General features: G+C 39.1%; 1 protein-coding gene across 1 annotated transcript; it reads left to right on the top strand.

Moving 5' to 3' along the window:
• Window positions 1-283: 283 nt before the first annotated feature.
• Window positions 284-11333, top strand: PUS7L (pseudouridine synthase 7 like; the record flags this gene model as incomplete). The annotated part of the gene is made up of 8 exons (XM_080350614.1): window positions 284-1079; window positions 1740-1899; window positions 3524-3719; window positions 5353-5451; window positions 6874-6955; window positions 8342-8619; window positions 10321-10374; window positions 11010-11333. The coding sequence occupies 8 exons, from the start codon at window positions 284-286 to the stop codon at window positions 11331-11333; spliced, it is 1989 nt and encodes a 662-aa protein (XP_080206740.1).
• Window positions 11334-22052: the final 10719 nt, after the last annotated feature.

The following is a 22052-nucleotide window of genomic DNA, read 5'->3' as shown; positions in this document are numbered from 1 at the left end:
GGGGGGGATGGGGGAGATAGCCCTTCCTCTCTTTCCCCGCGCGCCTGGAAGAGTTGGTACCGTCCCTGCGCCCCTTCCCCCGTGGGGACGTGGAGTGGGTCTTGGCGCCCTCTGGCGGCGCCGCCGGGGGGCCCCTCACGGCCGGGCGGGTCGGGCGGGAGCGGTGCCGGCGCGCCCCGCTCGCCTTTTCTTTAGTAGCTGATGTTATTTCTTGTCCCGCTTCCCCCTCCCATGTGTTTCATTTCCTCCCCTGGCAGGTGCGGCGCTGTCTGGCCGGGCAGCCATGCTCCCTTCCCTCGGCCACCTGACCCAGCACACTGGCTTCCGCGGCACCATCAAAAACTCACCCAGCGACTTCGTGGTGACAGAAATCCCCGTGCCCCCGCACTCGGTTAGCGATGCCCGGGCTGAACCGCTCCAGAAACCCACCGAAGTGCCGCCAGAACGAAGCAGCCCGTGGCTGCAGCCACCCAAAAAATCGAGGACGGAGCCCGCGGGCCCTGAGGGTGAACCTGACCCGAGAACCGGCCTGGGGGGAGCCAGCCCCTTGGATTCCTTGCTGGGCAAATCTACGAGCGAACTGCTTGATAAATTTGCCCGTGACCTGAAGGACGCGTGGGACTCGGAAAGTGGCGGCGGTGCTGGCGCTGGGGGGTTCTCGCTGGGGCCTGTGCTGGACAAGAAAGATCGGGCTGGTCTGCACAGCGCTGTTAGGCAGAAATTCCCCTTCCTCCTCACTGTTACGAAAGGCAAGGAAATGATTGTAGAAGGAAACGCTGATTACAGAGAGCTTCGTCAGTTAGTGTCTGAAAAGGAAACGAGTGATTTCTTCAAATTTTTAGATGCAAAGCGAGAAAATTCTACGTTTTCTTTTGAGCCTGATGGAAACAAAGAGCACAGAAAAGTAGTTCACCATTTTATCAACAGAAAGTTTGGAAAACTTTTAGAAACAAAATCTTTTACTGTGACAGATGTCAATGATCAGCCAAAGATGTCAATAATGGTAAGATTTCGAGAAAAAAGTTGGTCCAGAAAAAGGTCTGCTGATGGTTTCCAGGAAAAACAAGATCTTTATACAGGTAAATATTACATTTTTTAGTGAAAGTGTCAGGCTTTGTGGTGTTCTTTAGTAAGACTGAAACTCAGAATCATTTTTATGTGATATATAGGCCTGGCTGACCCATTGTTTTTGCTGAAATAAGTAATTATTAATGTGGTATAGTTACATCACTGGAGAATGAGATCAATTAATCAAGTTTCTGCAGTGATTTTACATAAACTCTTCAGTGATAATAGTTACGATTCTTTTGGGTGTAGCACTAACTCCGTGTTATTCCCTTGTGTTAGCTTTCCCTTGAGAGTAATTGGAGGATTCTAGAAGATGCGATGCAGACAAGTTAGTAAGGTCAAATTTGACTTACGATCTCATTCATTAAAGCAGTTGGTTTCTGATATAGAGAGTGTTTCTAGCAGTAAGTCACTACGTGTTCATTGAATTGTATTGCATTATATCAGTTACTATTTCTAAGAGCAGCAGGGATTTCTGGGTGCTCTAAGAGTGTTGTGTTCTGTGTTTTTCCATATTGAAAGAAAAAATTGTGAAGTCCAATTTCCTTTAGTTTTGTGGGGTGGGAGGACTGTTTATTTGCAGTTTCTATGCTATTATATTTGGAAGGGAACAGAGCACCTGTACGATTTAGAAGTGCAAATTCCTAATAATTCTGAGATGATTGTTTCAGGTTTCACCCTTCAGAAAGAAAATCTAGAAACACTAGAAGCAATCGGTTTATTGGCTGCTGAACTTGGTGTTCTTCCTTCAGACTTCAGTTATACTGGCATCAAAGACAAGAAGGCTGTTACTTACCAGCCTATGGTTGTGAAGAAGGTGACTCCTGAGAGGTACATACAATATGGGTGCATTCAGTTTAGCACACATTTTTATATGTTAGTTAGTATCAATCAGCATGATATGAACTTCTGAAATGATGTGTCTTTCCTTCTCCTATATTAGAGCATAGTGGAAATGGCTTTAATATTTTGTAGCTTTAGGGAATGTATAGCTTAGTGCTGAAATCCCCCAATGTTTGAATTTATGCCTTTCTTTGTATTTTTCATAATACAAATATACTATATCATCTGGGACAGTATCTTTCTAATTCATGCTCATGGGATCCACTTTACAATTTCTTAAATAGCTGGAACTGGGAAGAAGCCTGTACTATGTGATGCAACAGGTTTCAATGTGCTATCAAAGTGTTGTCTTGTGGTCCATAGGCAACAACTTACAAGCTTCATATAGCTACAAAAGTAAATAATTACAAATATACTTTGGACAGATGCTGTCTTTTAGTGTTAAGTATCAGCTTCTATATTGTCCAGCTTAGAAACATGAGACTAAATAAAGAAAATATCACCAAACCTGAGGGCAGAAAATACATTCTGAATAACACAGTAATACAAGATGTCAATAATAGAATACATGCCTTCCTTTTCCTCGTGTGTTTTTTTGTTGTTCTTGTTGTTGTGGTTTTTGGTTTTGGTTTTGGTTTTGTTTTTTTTTTTTTTTCACTCTCTAGCCAATTCAGTGGGTAAAAAATATTTCTTAAGTTCTGCCATAATAGCAGTAAAAAACCAGACCTTAGTTCTTCCTCAGCTTTAACTTTCTAATGGGTTTTGGCCTTAGCAACAAAGTAAACTTTACAAATAAAGGGTTTAGGATTTATTACTAACATATATCAATAGTAAAATTCCACTGCATACTGCACTGTCAGGCCAGTTGTTCAAGTGATAATTAACAAAACTTTGCATTAATGTTTAATGATTAAGCAAAATAGTTGAATGCTTCCAAGCCACTAGCATAACAGGGAAAATAAATAATTTTTATAAATACATAACGTATAAGGTTATTAAAATATTGCTTAGAATGTAAGCTTTTATGATTTAAGTTTCCTTTTATTTGAATGACTATTACTTACACATAAGAACAAAGACATTGAGTGGATACTTTAAAGGGCAAATACTTGAACTGTCAGCTGTGTTTCCAATTACAAGCATGTGCAAGCGTAGCCAGAGAATCAGTGTGCTGAGTTTGTTTTTGTTAAGGCTGACCAAGAAAGAGCGATTATGTTTTGGAACCCGCTAGAGCACATTACTTTTTCTTTCTTTTTTTTTTTTGTTTTTTAAGTAAGGCAGATTTTTATGACTGAATATTAAATTACTTGTTTTTCAATAAAACACGCAAAATTTGGTGCAGTTGCCTTGGGAAAGTTCAGTGAATTGCTTCATTCCAATATCTGTCGAGCTACAGAGTACAAGTGCAAATGAAGTAAATATTTTTAAATTATTTCTGGTCTACAAGTTGTAAAACTTCTATCTCTCCATTTGATCTGGTTTTGTCATAACAATCTGCTTTAACTTTTTTTTAAAGTGTTTTGATTATAATGCAAAAGTGAAGACGGCCTTATTAGAAGTTAGATAGCTTTAGCAGAGGATGGTTCATAATTTCTCCCAATTATTTATGCAGGTTGACAGAAATTGGGAGCAAAATGGAAAAAAAGGGCATGAGAATACACAACATACATTCAACATGCCAGCACCTCAGACTTGGTCAGCTGAAGGGAAATCACTTTGATATAATTGTGAGAGATCTCAAACACCACAGTCATGACCCTTCTGCAGATCTGAAACAGAGAATATCTGAAGCAATGGAAAGTGTTAAGGTAAAAAAGCCTCATGGTTGCCAATATGAACAGAGTTTTAATTCACTGCTGTAAAAAACAAACAAAAAAAGGTACTTTTAAAGAAAATGCTTGTAATAGCACAATAACAGCACTATTTCCCAGTTCTGATGCGTTTCGCTATTTTATGTGTTTCCTGCGTTACTTTAGGAATCAGGAGTAAAGCTGCTTTCCAAAGAAGGACCATAAATGAATTCATTCTGTGTTACACACTGCAGACCCCAGAGTGTTGCGGCAAGACAGACGCAAAATGTGGTAGCAAATGAGGATGGATATATGAGCTATTGCTGTACAGAAGTGATGTGTTTTGTTGAGGTAGCTGACAGGGTGAAAGAATATAGTTATGTGTGTCAACTGTTTGGCTTTTTCAGTCATGTGAGGAGCATACATGGTCAGCTTGGGGCAAAAACTTTCATGGTATAAATACACATGAAATGTCCATAGCAGACAAAGAAGATCCCCTGAAATTCAGTGGGTTCATTGCTGTTATCCTTAGTCCCCGAAGAGAACCCCGTCATCAAACATTCTTAAACCACTGTGAAAAGTAAAAGCAAATCATGGAAAGGAAATCTTTAGGTGTTCTGTACAGCAGCCATTTTCTATCCCTAAGTAATAACCATGATACAAATCAGTTTAAGATGATTAATCCAGGAATAAAGACTTGAATGAAAGCTACCCAATGTGCAAAAGGAAAATACATTACATGTATTTTGGAAATCAGTTTTATTTTGAAAAAATAATTCAGCTGGTACTTCAATGTTTTTCTTTCTCTGTGTCATCTGATTTTTTTTGTTTGTTTGTTTTGCTGTTTGGAAGATGAACACAAATTCCTGTGATTGTGTGTCTTGTTTTATTTGATTTAGCTTACTGGTCAGATGATGAATGACAAAACCAGCATGTATGTTAATCCAAAATGTGCATTTCTTATCTTCCATGAAAACAATTGTGTATGAGAGCAAGGTTATATAACTTGAACTGAATCACCATTTCCAAAACAAATACTGTATGTTTTTTGCTTGTCTACTCCATGCATACTTATTATTTTCTATAGAAGGTTATTCTCATTGGGTCACATGGCTGTTATTTTACTGGCCACATGTGACCTAGAACTCATCAGACTTAAAATCCCAGTTAGCAGAAGTGCTCACTCTTGGTCTTTACTATTTTAATAATAATACTACAAACGATCTCATGTGGAAAAAGATTAGAATTTTTTAGAAAAATATGCAGTGGTTGCAGTTCATTATGTGTGCTATGCAGCATTTACTTGAATAGAGATTTAATAATTTGGTGCATATAAAAAGCTTGATTACTTTGACTTGAGCTGTAGTTGTATATAGCTATATAGAAATAATTTTGTTTCATTTACCTATTTTTGTATGAAAGTGAAGGTGATGATAGAACTTGATTGTTTTCTTAGATGTTTCTAAATTACATGCTAAAATCAAGTAATGAATCATGAGTTAGGAATTTGTTACATATTACTTGTAATTAAAAAAACCAGTTTCTATGCACTTTTGATTTAGATGTAGGTGTATGTGTGTTGTATGTTTAGTCTTACTAATTCTACCTGCTGCTTTCATGCTTTTAACATGTTTATTCTTTCTCATTCTAGACAAAAGGTTTCGTTAACTACTATGGACCTCAGCGATTTGGACAGGGACAAAATGTTCAGACAGATCAAATAGGATTGGCTTTACTGAATGAAAAAATGGTATTTTAATTTTGTAATTTAAGTGGTTACTGTCAAGTTAATTTCACGTTACTGTTGCAATGTCTAGTGCTAGAGTTGACCTTCCCAGTGAACAATTTCATTTGTGAGATAAATCCGTATGTGTGCTGAAAGTAATTGCCAGATCAGTTTTTAAAACAATATAAGCATGAAGATCTTGACGCTGAAACAAAAACTCTCTTTTAAACAGCATGTGCAGCTGTAAATATTTCTGGAAGTGATTTTTCTGTCTATGATTGGTATGTGATTGTGATCGTCATTGTGCCACTTGGCAGGAAAGTGGCTGCATTCTTACAGGGTTTGAACACTAAAATGAAGCAGTCTTTATACAGTATTTATTCATGGTCCTGATTGCCTCCTAACTTGCAGCCTTTTTATCCTGCTGGGGGTCTATATGCTTAAAAATGTCACAAGATATTACATGGGATCATATGAAAGGATTTTCAATTCACCAATAATGTATCTGCAATATAGAAGAGATTGCTGCTTTCTATTATTCCTTGGCTACTTTCCGAAACTCCTAATTCTGAGTGATTGCTCCCATGTAAGCTAAGGAGAGCTTATTTCATAAATAATAATTCATAAGATAAGAGTCTCATACTTTTCAATGTCTATGGGATAGTACTTGGCACAGGTCTAAAACAGAATCAGACACTACAAAGTCAAATGATTACTTGGGTATCCTTTTCTTCTAACTGATTCTTAACTCAGTTACTTTTTAATTTAAAGCATGTAGGAACTACTGCTTATATTAAAAATGTGCCAGTATGTGCTTGCACAGTCCAGTACAGAGGGGGATAAGAGCTAGATGTCACAGGTTGGTACAAGTGCTAGCAATTTTTGTGGCTCCACTGGTGTTGCAAGTAGCAGAGGTTAATGTAGTGTTTTCCCTGTCACAGTGTCATCTAACCTAATACAGATCAGTACAAAAAAGAAAGATCGTTGTCTTTGTGTGTGAGACTGGTGGAAAGTGTTCAATCTAAATTTTGCTTGAAATATGCAGGAGGGAAAGAAGCAGCCTTCCTGTTCAGGATAGAACAACGGCATTACAAAGTGGAGGAGTTCTAACTGGGTGTTCAGGAAGAGTGACTGATTTCTAATAGAGCTTTGAAAGCCGTCTTCTGTCTTTAGTCTTCTTTCTTTAGCCTGAGAAGGAACACGGCCACAGTGGTTTGCTGTTCAGGGCATCTCCTGTGAAAGGGAGAATATGACTTTGACTTTAAAGAGCTGATGCAATTTTGAGGGCTTCCAGAATATGTTAACACAGAATTGGATGCACGATTGTCTGATTAGTTGACAAATAGTTGTATTTAAATGCAAAAATAATAATAATGATAATGATAATAATAATGATAATAATAATAATAATAAAAAAATAAAATATATATATATTGTTCTTTAAAGGTGAAAGCAGTGAAATTGTTCTTCACACCTGAAGATACCGATGACCCTGTTAACAATGCAAAAAGATACTTTCTTCAAACTGGTATGTCTAGTTACCTTATCTATATATTTATTCAGGGTCAATATTATGAGGGAATAAGGTGTTGCTGCACAGAGAGATACTTTTTATTTTGTTTCTGCTTTATACCACTTACTTATTCCACAGAACTCGGTGGAGCTCCACAGTTAAAAATTAGATTAGCATGAGGCCCTAAATGTGCAAAATAGTGGAAAACTAATGTACGTCAGGTGCAAGACAGTATAAAAAACTGCTGTATAGTATAAGGCTGTAAAAGGCTAAAATAATTTTATCAAAGGAGTTTTAGCCTCCTTCCATCTGTCTGCTTTTGGAACATAAACTTATCCTTCCTAATAAAGAAAACGTACAGGAATGAGGTACCCACCTCATACTCAGCTTAACACACATCAGCATCTAATTTTCTGAGATTTCTATAATAATCTTGGCTGTTGGTTTTTGCACCTTTGAGCTTTTCTTTTACATCTCTTTAATTATGTATCTCTTCCATGCTTTCCTGTGATCTACCTTTTTTCTGACTTGAACTAAAATTTTAAAAAAGATATGTTAGAATCAGAAATGTGCCGAGTAAAATTCTCTCTTTGTTGTACTTATTGTTTTTATCATTCAAATTAACTTTCTCTCCAAAGCTAAAAACTGATATTACTCTCAGCTTCAAATATATTTTTTTCTTTTCAAATATTCCACATCTATTAGCCTGCTTATCACTGTAGATTGACAGAACAGATATGATATATAGCTTCACAAGACAAATATATGTTTAATTTCACAAAAAACATAAGATTAATCATTCTGTGCTGTACATTGCTGTATGCTGCATGGAAAAACATTGATATGGGCCCTGAAAACAGCTGCTTGCCTTTTTCCAAGAGCAAAAGGTAAAAGGCTACACAAAAGGCTTTCTCAGGTAATCACTTGTAATGAGAAGATATGTAAACCATTAAATTATGAATAAGCAATATTTATATAATGTAGTTCAATTCTGATTAAATGTATTTTCATCTTGATGCAGGCTCAGACTTCCCAGTGGCCAATACAATTCGTACCTTTAAAATAAAGACGTGGTTTTTACCCATTGTGAAATACATGTTCTCAAATGATGTGAAGCAGAGAATTAATGTTTTTTTATAGCTTATTTTTTACTTTCAGTTACCTGATCTAAAAAAAACCTCAGCAGTGATTAAGTAAGTTTTGTGTAAGACTTGATAGACAGTGTAGTATTAAACTTGTCTAACATGACACATTGAAGGAAAGGGAATAATAACCTAAAAGTCAGCATGAAGAGGTTAGACTGGCAACTACCTGATTATTTCATCTTAAGTGTATTTTTTCGTGACAGGTAGTACTTGAAAAATCAGGAATTACTTATATGGTTATTTTTGTTTATATCAGAAGATGCAAAGGGCACACTCATGATGCTGCCAGAATTTAAAGTGAGAGAGAAGATGTTGCTACGAGCCTTAAATCGCTATGGTGTAAATCATGAAGGCTGTACCAAAGGATGGCTCAATATTCCTCATTCCATGCGCATATTCTATGTCCATGCTTATTGCAGTAAAATTTGGAATGAAGCAGCATCATATCGGCTGAAGATTTATGGTACAGAAGTTGTTGAGGGTGATCTTGTCTTGCCAAATGAAAATGATGAAAGCGTTTCCCTGAATGACAAGGTGAGTCTTCACAGAATAGTTCTTGTAGAAAATAAAAATAGCTTCATGCACTTGAATACATACTCAGACATACTGTAATGCTTTTATTTTGGTTCATTCATTAAAATATTTAATATGAGTGGCAAAAGTGAAAAAAGTGATGTAGCTTTTTTTTGTTTACCATAAGTAGGCGTATAAGCTAGATTTATATTAGCAGCTTTTATCTGTTCTGATTTTTCATTTTATTCAGGTGAGAAGAAGAAACAGAATGTCAGAATTGATTTACATAAAAATTTAGCCTGCATAGTATATAATGCTGTCCTTAGGATCTAACCAGGTGTGCCTGTGTTATCACACAGGGTATATCTGAGGCTTGCTCTCCAGGTCAGACCTTCCCATTGTGTAGGTATGAAAGAGTGTAAGCCCTTGGTGAAAGGTGGCCTCAGGCTGAACTGGTAATCTCATTGCAGCTGCACAGTCAAAGCAGTTTAGCATGGTTTCACTTATGCAGGCAATTAAAACAGATTGACAGTGGGTCTAAATGGTTAGCAGTTGTTCAGAAAATGCAGCAGTCTTCTTGGGAAAGGAGTAAAGGAAAAGGGAGCACTGCTGCTCGCCCACAGCACAGCCTGGGTGTTGTACATGGAGCCATAGGTGGGCCAGTGAGCAGAACCCAGCAGTGGAGTCTCTGGTCCCAGGTCTCCACATGAAGAAGTCTGTTCTGAAGCCATCTCTTCGTTCAGGGCTAGCATACCTTTTTCTTCTTGTGGAAACAATTGAGTCTCTTCTGCCAGGTAGCAAGTAATAGGACAAGAGGAAACAGCCCCAAGTTGCACCAGGGGAAGTTTAGATTGGATATTAGGAAAAATTTATTCACTGAAAGGATTGTCAGGCATTGGAACAGGCTGCCCAGGGGAAGTGGTTGAGTCACCATCCCTGAAGGTGTTTAAAAGATGTGTAGACGTTGCACTTTGGGACATGGTTTAGGGGTGGACTTAGCAGTGTCACGTTGGTGGTTGGACTCTATGATCTTAAAGGCTTTTTCGAACCTAAATGATTCTATGATTCTATTTTTGTCCTGATCATCAGGTAAAGCATAGAATTTTGCAGTATTTTACTGGATAATAAACAGGGGTGTGCAGAGATAAAATGCAGCTCGTTTCTTTCAAGTGAACATTTACAAATTTGAAAGCAAGAACACTTGAAAGTTACTGAATAACCTCCAGTCCCTGTAGAGTAGCTTCTGTTTCCATTGTGATTTTTCTTCAACAATATTCTTGAAAGTAAATGTTAATAAAACAAGTAGATCAAATAAAATGAAAAGCAGAGTTATCAAATTCAGTACTGAGTTATTGAGTTTAATATAGAAATATTCCTATTTAATAGAAAACATTTTTCTTAGTATTTATGCTTTTGCTGAGGTAGCACAAGATTGCATTGGCACAGTTAACTTCAAACTCAAAGAAAATGAGTTTGGAGTGATAGTTTGCTGATTAGTGGTAGCTAGCATCAGTAAATATTTAATGCGACGGCATTTACCAGTAAACAGAATACTTTATATTAAACATCTCTTCTTTTTTTCAAACCTAAAATAGATTATTGTCCTCATGGTAGTCAAATAACTTTAGAATCTTTTATGAGTCTGGGAGAACAGTGCATAATTCCTAAAATAGAGTATAAGTTTTATTAAAAAGAAAAAATTGTTCTTAAATGTCTTTTCAGGTTCATGTAGTCACTGCTTCAGAAGAGTCAGACAACAAATACTCTATAAACCAAGTAAGTCTGTATGAAAAATTCTGAGTTGTTGATCTCTTTATTAAAATTTTTTGTTTTAAAAATAATATGATTAAGTTAACTGGTATCGTCTTCTTCCTTGCCAGAATGCACATTAAAGAAAACACATATGAACTCATTTCCACTGTCATAACAAACAGGAGGAAAGAATATTTACTTTGTGATGAAAAGAAGTACAGTGTCATTTGCAGTATGGCAATATTTATCTTGAAGCTGAATGTAAATACTTTGAAATTGTTTTCAGTCTATTGGGAAAAACATTCAAGAGCCGTCGATGTTCTAATTTTTGAAGATTCAGAATGCATGGCTGTGAAGTCTTATATAGAGAACTTAGTGTCTTTATTGCTTTGTCTTTCCCAAGAAGCAAGAAAATTCATGTTAGTATATTTCTAATTTGTTTTAGGAATCATAGTGCATTGATTATTTTTTCTGCTTTAATTATATCCAAGATACCTGCCTTGCACAGCTTTATTTCACAAGAGAATCTGCTGTTTTACTAATTCAGGCTCCAAACCACAAGATTTAGGCAGATTTAAAATTGTAATTTCATTTATTTAAAAGGGAATTGGTGGGCTTTGTTTCACATATGTTTGTTGTTTTATTTTTTTTCTTTGAAGGTGGTTCTTCCAATGGTGGGACACAGTATCAAGTATCCCAGTAATAAAGTTGGGCAGTGGTACCATGAAAGGCTTTCTAAGGATGAGCTGCAGACGTGCAAATTCAGAGTGTCTCCATTACAGCTGAATATACCTGGATGCTACAGACTCATTGTGAAAAGTGTTCAGAATCTGTCATATTTTTTGGAAGGTAGTGAAAAAGGAATCGAGAATGAAGACAACCACTTGAATGAATCAGAAGTCTCTCTTCATATATCATTTGACCTTGATCCTTCATGTTATGCAACAGTCTGTCTGAGAGAAATAATGAAATGTGACTTTTAAGATTCTGTTTAATGAAATATTTGCAGAAATATTATAAAATTGTGATATTTTATATATAATGCAAAGAAAATAAGGCTGAATAACAGATTCAAGTCAGGGACAGGAAAATTTGTAGACTGAGATTCATACTGATTAGAAAAAAACCCCACCAAAATATTTTAGAATGTTCCAAAAACATTCCAAACCCTAAATGCAAACCCTTGAATGGACTGGAGTAGAACCACATGTTATGCCAGGCAGGTTTAACGGAACTTAAAGAAGCCATGGGTACCAAGCATGAATTTCATATTTGAATAGACATCTAACCTGCAAAGTTAAATCCTGGAAAAAATGTTTGTAGCAAACAAATGTATCTCTTATCTCATAACCATATTTTAAAAAATTATTTATAAATGCTGTTCAAGCAATCATGTTACAAGTTTGCAGCCTACAAGTACCTAACTGAAAAGATGCTATACTGAGGTTCACTAAATACATTGTGTTCAGGCCCTAAGTGTTAAAAAGTAAAAGTCCTGAGTCAACAATGACAAGTCATCTTGTACTTTATCAGACATCTGATGAATCCTCCAACTTAAATTAATGCTAACAATTCCAGCATTAAGTAGTTCATGGCTCTTAGTGCTAATTAGGTAAGTAAGATGAGGTGAGTAACGTAACTGCAAAACCACTTATAATAAAGCCAAAACATTGTTTTATTGTTTACGGGATGCAAACTCTATTCCTGTTAGCGTGAAGCCTTTTGGTAGCAAAAAAAAAAAAGTTAATGGAACTTCCCTGGAAAAAAAACCTTTTATATTTTTTTCTTAATTAAAAAAAAAAATCTTTTAACTGTGATAAAATGAGTGGATTTGTGAAAAAGGCGAAAGCAGAAAATGTTGTTTACCTTTACTTTAACAAAGCATTTGCACTGTCTGACAATATCCTTGAAACCAAGTTAGGATGTTATGGTCTGGATGGGTGAACAACCAGATTGGTGAAAAAGTGATGGGATGATGAGGCTCAGAGAGTGGTGGTTAATGGGCCATACCCCACCTGGAATAAGTACCACCGGGATCTCTCTTGGGCCTATCCTGTTTAATGTCTTTATCAGTGACATGGAAGAAGGGTTGGAGTTTAACCTCATCCAGTCTGCAGATGACACCAAATTAAGGGAACAAATGGATCCTTTGGAGGATCAGACTGCCCTTCTGGGTAACCTAGACATGACACACTGGAGGAACCAGCCAAGGAGAATATTATGGCACACAGTAAGGACAAATGCAACGCAATGCAACGTGTTGCCCCTGGGAAGGAAGCACCTCTGAGCAGGCCAGGCTGGGGAGCAGCTGTCATGGTTGAGACGGACAAACGACATAGACCAAGTTCTTCCAGGATGAAAGTAGTAGATGCCATTTATTGCCACAAGTGCATTTTTATACAGTTTTACCAATTCATGTGTCTCTTCACTATTGGTTACAAGTTACAGCAGTAACATCTCATTGGCTATTTTTGCTATCATCAATGTTGCTCTTCTACTCCCTTCTCTCTCATGGGTACATCCTTAACATCTCTGGATACTCCTTTACTCCCATCTTTCTCACGGATAGGCCTTCATATCTTCAAGGCTTATTTCTGTTCCCATGCCCTTCGTCAGGGAATCTATGGACCCACCGTAGCCCCCACAAGCAGCTCTGTGGGAATGGCGTGGGGGCCCAGTGGGCAGCTGAACATGGACCAGCCCTGTGCCTTGGCAGCACTGGTGACCAGCAGCCTCCTAGGATGTGTTAGCAGGGACAAAGCCAGTACATCAAGGAAAGGGATTACGTCTCATTTTTTCAGCACTTTTTAGACCACGTTTAACTTGTGTATCTAGTTTTGTTCTGCAGCACAAGAAAGACATCAAAAACCTGGAGCAAGTTCAGTGAAGGAATTCCAGTCTATGAGCAACCTGATCTAGTTGCAGATGTCCTTGCTCATTGCAGGGGCGTTGGGCTAGATGAACTCCGAAGGTCCCTTCCAACCCACACTATTCTATGATTCTAGGGCTAAAGCACTTGCCATTTCAGGAGAGGCTGAAGGAACTGGGCTTCTTCAGCCTGCAGAAGAGAAAGTTTGAGGAGGAACCAAGAGCAGCTCCCCAGCACCTATGGGGAGGTTAGCAAGAAGATAGAGCCAGGCTTTTCGTAGTGGCGCATGGCAGGAGAACAAGAGACAATGAGCTTAAATTGAAATGAGGGATCCAGATTGGTTAAAAGGAAATACTTTCCACCCCTGAGGACAGTCAGGCAGTGGAACAGGCTGCCCAGAGGCTGCGCAGTCTCCATCTGAGGAGGTTTCCTGGACCCAACGGGATAAAGCTCTGAGCAACCTGATCTGAGCTCAGGGTCAACCCTGTTTTGTGGAGGCAGTTGGACTAGAGACCAGAGACCTCTTTCAACCCGGATTATTAGCCTGTTATCCTAAGCAGAGTGTTGCAAGTGTTTATCCGATCTGTAGATGGCAGTATGACTTAAAACTAAAATGGAAAACGCTACTCATTTTTACTGAGAAATAATAATATAAACTGAATTCTGTTTCTGGCATCAGTCTTTCAGTTGTTGCTAACAGCTGAGTAAGATAAAACTCCCAAGGCTGATAAATAGACCTAGAATTATAGGAGTAGGAAAAATCCAAATGTAGAAATATAATTCACATTATTCCAATGATTTACAAAACTGTGTAGTAATGAATGATCCAGATAATTCACTGCTTTAGATAAGAGGATTGCTTTGTAATTCTGCATATGTAATTCAAAATTTGACCCTTAGTTTTTACAGGAGAAAATAGAGTGTCATGCAAACAATAGCTACAGAGCCACTGTAGGCAACTTACAATGCTTGCTCTATTACAATGCTTACTCTACACCTCGAGTTTATCATATACAGCCAAACTGATTGCAAAATCCATGACCTATCTGAGACAGCTTTGTTCCTGTCTTTGCTTTTCAGTATCACCTCTTCCGTCTTCCTTAAAAATATCCCTCTTCTGGAAAATTATTTTTAACTCAAGTCATTTTGGTAAAGCACAGTTCAAAAAGAGTTGTCCTGTCACTACTGACAGGGTAAAGTGCTCCAGCGCAGGCACGAAGCTGCATGTAGTTACAATGACCAGAAGAAATAAATTAGCATTGAAGTTCCATTTAAAGAGACCATTGTGGTCGTCTTCAATGTGGCTCAAAATAGCCTTGAAAACCATCTCACCGCATACAAGATTGGAATACATAAAAGTATTAAAAGTTGAGCCTTGATTTGGAAAAACACAAAAGGCCTAATTAAAAGGGTTTTAACTGAAAGGCACGTTATTTTAAAACGCAAGATCAGAAGATGGTGTTAAAGAGTTCCCCTATAATCATTTTAGGCTCATTTGTCAGTACTTCTATCGAGCACTAAAAGGACTAATCTTCTTAAGCAAATCATTCTTTCAGCAACTTTAAGGTGAAAGAGCTAATTATGTGTGTCCATGGGTTAAATTCCTATAGTAGAAATGTTTTACTAGGGAAAGGTCAGGTTAGCTATTAGAGCGTTATATGGTAAACATCCTTATTTCAGTAGGCATTTATTTGTAATTCATTCTCTTAATCTTAGCAGCTATTTTGCAGGATTACCTACATGAGCAGTTGAATTTAGAGAGTTTTGTATGAATGCAATACTCAGCTTCCTGTGTATAATCTATATAATCCAAATATTTGTGCCCCTACATTTAGAAAAGAAGATAATCAGTGTGCACTGATCTGAGTTTAAAGCAAAGACTGATGTGTTAGCTGTCTCTCATTTTACTAAGCACTTCTATTGCTACCATCCTTTTCTGATAAGCCGTAAAGCAGTCTGCTAATACTAATGAAGACAGGTCTCTGACTCTGTTTCTAACAAAAGAGGTTTTAAGTTCAATGGCCAGTTGAGTTTTTCAGCACAGATGATAGATAATTGGGCATTTGAATGGGAAAGATGCAAATGTTCTCTAATCTGTGAAATCCTGTTACTTTTAATTCATTACAAATTTGACAACTAGTATTATCCTCAATAAGCATGTACATTTTTTCAGATCTTTCAGAATGAGATGGCTTAAAATAACATTCCTATCATAAAGGCAGTTCAGAAGCCAGGTAGCTGTGTGATTATTGGCCCGGCTCACTCATTAAAACTCCATTAACTCCTCCCTTAGTGCCAGTGCCTGTCAGCTGGTGATTTGACCTCTTACACCCAGCTGATGAGCACAAACCTCTTTTCCTTTCTCTTGCAGAATTTCTGCCCATAATAAAAGCTCAAGCTGGGAAACTATTAACACTTTCCTTTCTTTCAGTCTGCGGTCATGCCTTGCAGCCCAGTGGTTCAGATCTAGATTTCTTTTAGAGGAAACGAAACAAGAAAGTGAACTCCAGCTGCATGCCAAGCATTCTCTGCATCCAAATGGAGGAACAAGGATTCAAATGAAAAGTTGTTCATTTGAAAAGCTTCAAACCCTATAAATGGGTGTGTTCTGTGGTGGAGCCTACAAAACATTTAGCCCGAAGTCAAGTCACTGAACTGCATATTGTGTAGGTACAGGATTCTCAGCACTTCCATGTGTTTATCTGTCTATCTTACACCAAAAAGCTTGGTCACGAAGGCATTGTCTGAGAATATGGTGTTTGCAAGAAAGGCAGAATCAATGAAGTCATACGTTTCCACCATCTGAAGTTACTTACAGAATCATAGAATGGTTTGGATTGGGACCTTAAAGATCATTGAGTTCCAACCCCTCTGCTCAGCAAAAGTCAGTATCTTATATTACAGTGTTTAAATGTGTTTTCAGCTTACACATGAATCATAGAATAATTTTGGTTGGAAAGACCTTTAAGATCATTGAGTCCAACTGTTAACCTAACACTTTTAAGTCCACTTCTAAACCATGTCTGTAAGAACCTCATCTATAAGTCTTTTAAACACCTCCAGGGATGGTGACTCAATCACTTCCCTAGGCAGCCTGTTCCAGTGCTTCACAACCCTTTCTGTGAAGAAATATCTCCTAATATTCTGAACCTCCCCTGGTGCAAACTAAAGCCATTTCCTCTTGTCCTATCACTTGCTACTTGGGAGAAGAGACCAACACCCTCTATGCTCCTACCTGCCTAGAACAGTAAGGTTTTAAATCAGCTTTAGAAATGACTGATTTAAAAATTGATTCTGTCTTTCAGGATGTTCCTGTAATTGAAAACTCAGGAATCCCCTCCCACCCGCAGGAAAAGGCACTTGTCTTTTTACTTTCACCTCTCTATTCACATTTCTACTGAAACCATTAGTATGTGTCTTGAGTTTATAAGCCTAATTTCAGAACTCTGCATACAATGAACTGTAATAATACATGGTCAAACCACTCACTTGTGAAGGCACAACAGGAACCATTTAGTGATTTTTTTTTTTTCAGGAATAAATACATAGAATTAAACCGGATTTGGATTTAATGCTCTACAACTGCAATGATTTGGATCAAGGCTCTGTCTTGTACCTTATCCTGTCTGCAACAGTTCCTAGAAATGGACATGTAGGAAAGAGTAAAGCAAGGGAAGTACATATAATATTTATCTTTCAACTGTTTTCAGTTCAGGTGATTTCCTGAGCCTTAGGAGTTTTCCTATTTAATAGCTCTCAATCGATTTATTTTCCAAACATTTCTCATCTTTCCTTGTCTACTCTTCCTAGAATTCCATGTTTGCTGCCTGTTGTACAAAGATCCACCTTCCTTCTTTCTTTTTTTCTTTGTTTTCAAACTGCCCTCATTTAATGATCCTTGCCCCTTGAATTTCAATGCAAGAGACAGTGAACAGTTCATCCCTATCCATGCTTCCCATATATTCCCCCTAAATCTGTTGCTTACCACAACTCAGCAGCGATGTAGTCTCTGCTCCTATGGAAGCTGTTCCATAGTTATCATACTTACTGTTGTTCTGTGAACTTCTCCTGATTTTTAATATACCCTTTTTGAGATGAAGGATTGACACAGTGATGCTTGATTTGTCCTGTATCTCTCCTAGTATGTGATTTACTTTTTCACACATACTTCTTCCCCAAGCACTGAAGCAATGTATTTTTGGAACTAGTTATCATGACCCCAAGATTCCACCCCATAGTGGTGATTTCACCCTGGAGTCAGGTGGAAGCTCATTATTTTATGTGTGAAGCTGAGATTTGTTTTGTCTGTGGGTCACTTTACATGTGTATCTGCTCCGAATTTCATCTGCTGTTATATTCCCCTGTCACTAGCACCATAAGGATTTTCTGCAGTTCTTCACACTCTACCCTTATCTTTGTTACCCAGAGTAACTCAGTATCATGACCCATCTCAGTCGCCTCTGTGCTTAATGCACACCCTGAACTGCATTCCAGGGCCCTCCAGTTCATGCAGTGACTGTGTAAAGGTGCTTGGTGACGGACTTTGTCAAGTGCCTTCTGGGAGCTCAAGTGCACCATCTCTGCTGCAGCAGCCAATTCCATGTGGCTCTTGACCTCTCCATAGACCTCCGAGAAGGTTGTACAGCAATGCTTCACAGAACCCATGTCAGCTCTTCCCCAGCAGATCATAATTCTTTAAGTGTCCACTGTTTCTGTACTGTAATAGACTTGCCCATTACAGTTCTCTGGCTTATAGCCTTGTACCTCCTCTCATTTTTTCATCCCCTTTATGCAGTATATAATTTACAGTTCTGTAATTAAGTAGCTTAAATATCTACTATATCATAGAATAACTGCAGAAAATGCGTACTGTTGTTACCAGTAATCTAAAGTTGAGTTGAAGGTATGAGAAATACACCAAAGGAATGCCAGCTTAGAGTATTTTTTTAGCCTCATTAAAATGCTCATGGATTTTGAAAGGTCTTGGTTTGGATCTGTACTCTACTCAGTTCAAAGCAGAAATTTGATTCCATATTTCATCATAGCCAGTTAATTACACTTATAGCCTGTAAAAGTAACTGTTAATGAAGGCAGTGTCAAAGTATGACATTTTCGACTGAAAGTAAGAGAATGACTTTATTGCAATTTGAATATGGGAGACAAAAGGTCAAGTTCTAATTGATGTGGAAAAGACTTTGCATCTGTGTGCTGTAGTTGGCAGATTATTCTGCAACGAGAGACTGACACAGCTGTGTGCCCATGCTCAGTGTTTCAGGTCCTAGTGGTAAGATATGGGAAAGGCTGTCCCTAATGAGAATCTTGCTTCTGAACATCAGAGGTTTGGGATGGGAAAGCAAGGAAATGTTTAGTTCAGTTCCTATGTGCCAACAGCAGGAAGGAGCTAGTGAAGGAATTCAGACTCCTCAAGGATTTGCATGTGCTAAGCAGGAGATTTGGGAACGTTGTTAATACCAACTACCACTGAGAAGCCAAGCCTTAGAAGCAACAACTCATAAAAAATCAAGTTAGGCACTGAAATCAACATATCATTTTTCAAAGTTCAGCCTATAAGTTTGGCCTTAACTATATCAGTTAAAGATGCATTTTTTTAACCCTAAGTTTAAACCTAAAGATCTGATACAACATGCAAAAAACATGTTGAATTGTCCCTTTGAGAACTGCACCTCCCCCTTCCCCTTCCTTCCTCAGCACAGGTTAAAATGACAGGTGAAGGTGATACTTATCTCCTCCTTAACCTGCCCTTCGGGTGCTGTGTAAAGCATTTCTGGTGAAGTCATCCAGCATCTTCCCTGGGATCCGTAGCCCGGGTGACAACCAACCCACGAAGGCAGCTAAAAAGGTACGCTTTATTTCCCGTGGGAAACAAGTTTCAGGAAGGAAACATGGAGTCCTTCTGCCCCGAATAAGAACGGAATCTCTCCGGGCCCTGAGGCACCCACAGCCCTGCCTGTCCCTGCCTGTCCCCCACCCTGCCCATGGCTGTCCCCGGGCAGTGCCAGATGCCCAGGGATGGGGCTGCCCAGTGCCCCCAGCTGCCCTGCTCCTGCCTGGTGTGGTGGGACGGGCTCTGGCGGGGCACAGCTGCCTGACAGAACCTCTCACTCAAAAAATGTCCCCCCTCATAAAGCTCTGGCTGCAGCATGCATCATTTATACCATACGTGATGCAAACAGACTGTATAATTAATCCCAGCACTTCCTTTGTGAAGCCACGTTCTTTTACACCTTGCAAATAATGCCCGTTAGCTAAATGGTTGACAAATTATTAAACTGTGGTAGTAAAAAAATCCTGGAAAACTACAGGGCAGAGTTCACAGCCTCACACTGGCTGTAAGCCCTAATTCTTGGCTAGACACCTGATACAGATAGTGCTTATCTCCTACCAGCATGTCCAAGGCAAAGAGTAGTTTTCTGTTTCACAACATTTTCACATAAACCCACACCCAGGCATTTTAGCAATGCCTCAAGCAGCCCACCAGTTACATATTCTCCCAGAATAGTGTATGATATATGTGATAATGTTACTGTAAATGAACCCTCATCTATTTGTTTTTCCCAAGGGGAAAAAACCCCAATATACTCTATCAAATTAAAAAGCTCTTTTCAAGACTGAGAGTCCTCCCCCTCTCTTTTACTCAGACAGTGTCTCACAGCCAAGCTGGAGAAGTACATCTCAGAGTTTGTAAAACAGCATGAGATAATTTTCTAGATGAAAAATAAACTTTGAGGATGGATGCTTTCAACATGTGTTCTGAGATGTGTGAAAAAGAGATTATTTTGGAGGCTGGGATGACTGCTATATCAGAAGAGGCTATTGATAAGATTGATACTCTGTGGAGTCGCAATGGGAAATGCAGGAGAGAGATGGTCTGAGAGAGATGGTCTGAGTAGGAAGCAGTGCTAGTAAAAGAATCATAGAATCACAGAATGTCCTGAGTTGGAAAGGACCCACAAGGATCATTGAGTCCAACTCCTGTTCTTGCCTATGACAACCCCACAGTTCACACCATGTGTCTGAGGGTGTTGTCCAGTCTCTTCTTGAACACTGTCAGGCTTGGGGCTGTGACACCTCCCTGGGGAGTCTGTTCCAGGGCTCCACCACCCTCCGGGTGAAGAACCTTTGCCTAATGTCCAACCTAAACCTCCCCAGGCACATCTTCCTGCCATTCCCTCGGGTTCTGTCACTGGTCGCAAAGGGAAGAGATCAGCACCTGTCCCTCCTGCTCCCCTTGTGAGGAAGCCGTAGACTGCGATGAGGTCTCCCCTCAGTCTCCTCTTCTCCAGGCTGAACAAACCAAGTGACTTTAGCTGCTCCTCATACGGCTTCCTCTCCAAACCCTTCACCAACTTCGTAACCCTCCTCTGGACACTCTCCCAGTAGCTTAATATCTTTTTTACCCTGTGGCACCCAGAACTGCACACAGTGCTCCAGATGCAGAGCAGAGCAGGACAATTGCCTACCTCACCCGGCTGGCAATGCTGTGCTGGATGCACCCAGGACACGGTTGCCCTCTTGGCTGCCAGGGCACACTGTTGGCTCACGTTCAACTTGCTGTTGACCAGAACTCCAAGATCCCTCTCTGCAGAGCTGCTTTCCAGCATCTCACCCCCAAGTCTGCATGTACAGCCAGGGTTGCCGTGTCCCAGGTGCAAAATCTGGCACTTGCCCTTGTTGAATTTCATGCATTTGGTGATTGCCCGCTTCTCCAATTATAGATATATCAGAATTATATCTGGAGGTGAATAATATGGCAGAAGAAAGTGAGACAGGAAGAGGTAAAGAATTAGATCTGCTTGTGTAAATTGACGTAGCCCCATGTAACTCAGTATTTCTCTGTACACATACATCAGTTCAGACTGTGACTTGTACGGAGACATCTATTGCCTTTGCTTGAAAGAAGGAAAACAGCTTCTGAAATAGTGCTTCTGTTAAAAGTTGGGGTAGAGCAGAATAATGAAATCAAGAGTATTTACAAAAATATACTTATGGGCTTGATCTGATGCTGCCTTGCAATTTTTGCAGGCATTTACCCCCATTCCAAAATGGATGAGATAAGAGTTTTGCAGCTGTGACACAGAGGGGTGAGCGATGATGCGAGTCTGGAAATAGAGGAGCGACAGGCTGCAATCAGGAACTGGGGTCAGATCCTTGTCAGCCTGACTGACAGGAGCCAGTTGAGGTACTTCAGGGAATATATAGTACCACTGCAGTGCGTGCCATCAAGGAACATACTTATTAAAGGGCAGTTTAAAATAAAAGACAATCTAATGGAGAAAGAGCACAAATTTGGTTTATCTCACTACAAGTGTGACCCCAGTGTGATTATAGTATTCTCAGCTTCAAATGGACTCTAAGGTTTTGGTTTATGCCACTTTTTTTTCTTTTTTCAAAAGAAGTCGAAGGTTGTGTCCTACTGTTAATTTTAGTACTTTTTAATTTAATTTAAACTTAGTACTTTTTAATCAGTAAACAGGAGAAAAATGTTATGCCACAACCTTCCCCTTTTTGTCCCATCCAGACTATGCATTTTTGTGGTATTTTACTCTTTTATTTAACCCTGACTACTTCATCTCACCTTCCATTTAAAGCTTTTCCTCTCATGTGCTGAGAAGCGTCTTCATCACAGGAGGAGCAAATAACTCATGCTCTGCTAAGCTGCAAATGTGACCTTTTAATGTTAACCATTCCAGCCGGAGAACCTGCCATGCTCCTTCAGCATCCGCCCCTGCCCACTCCTGCCCCAGGGCTGCCATTCAGCTTCGTGTAGTGGTGCTGGTGTCCCCTTCCCATCTCACTGGTATGGAAAGAGCTG

The sequence above is a fragment of the Nesoenas mayeri genome (assembly GCF_963082525.1).
Source record: "Nesoenas mayeri genome assembly, chromosome: 1".
Classification (NCBI taxonomy): domain Eukaryota; kingdom Metazoa; phylum Chordata; class Aves; order Columbiformes; family Columbidae; genus Nesoenas; species Nesoenas mayeri.
The sequence above is the reverse complement of the archived record's forward strand: the minus strand, read 5'-3'. Positions and strand labels throughout refer to the sequence as shown.